This window comes from Buceros rhinoceros, unplaced genomic scaffold (genome assembly GCF_000710305.1).
Source record: "Buceros rhinoceros silvestris isolate BGI_N320 unplaced genomic scaffold, ASM71030v1 scaffold29722, whole genome shotgun sequence".
Classification (NCBI taxonomy): domain Eukaryota; kingdom Metazoa; phylum Chordata; class Aves; order Bucerotiformes; family Bucerotidae; genus Buceros; species Buceros rhinoceros.
In genome coordinates, this window is record NW_010398766.1 from 7,488 (window position 1) to 7,949 (window position 462).

A 462-nucleotide genomic window follows, 5' to 3' on the forward strand; every position below is an offset into this window, starting at 1 on the left:
ATGATGCTGGTGACAGCCGTGGTGCTGATCTGCGTCGTGGTCCTCAACATCCATTTCCGCACGCCCAGCACCCATATCATGTCCGACTGGATCAAAGAGGTGAGCAGGGGGCTGGGCTGGGCTGGGCTGGGCTGGGCTGGGCTGAGTGAACTGGTGGGTGCAGGGGTGGCACCGTGCACCATGGAGGTCATGGGACAGCACAGTCCTGGCATTGCATCAAGCTGTCCCATCTGTGCCACTCCAAGGGGTTGCACACCCAGGCTGGGGACAGAAACTGGGGACAAGGTGGCATTGCACTAGGGAGGTGGCCTAGGGACCTGACCATCCTTCCTGTGCCCCAGGTCTTTCTGGAGAGCCTGCCTCACCTGCTGGGCATGTCACAGCCGGCTGAGAGCCCGGCGGGTGCCCCATGCATCCGGCGCTGCAGCTCGGCCGGCTACATCGCCCAGGGCGGGGAGGCCT

The 462-nt window shown here is 64.1% G+C and overlaps 1 protein-coding gene across 1 annotated transcript in view; it reads left to right on the forward strand.

The window, feature by feature from the left end:
* The window catches only part of CHRND (cholinergic receptor, nicotinic, delta (muscle)), a 3,931-nt gene that overhangs the window by 2,542 nt on the left and 927 nt on the right, over positions 1-462 (forward strand). Inside the window, 2 exon segments of the mRNA XM_010131235.1 lie at positions 1-99; positions 342-458. The exon segment at positions 1-99 is cut by the window's left edge and continues 7 nt beyond it. Coding sequence (XP_010129537.1) covers positions 1-99; positions 342-458 — 216 coding nt within the window.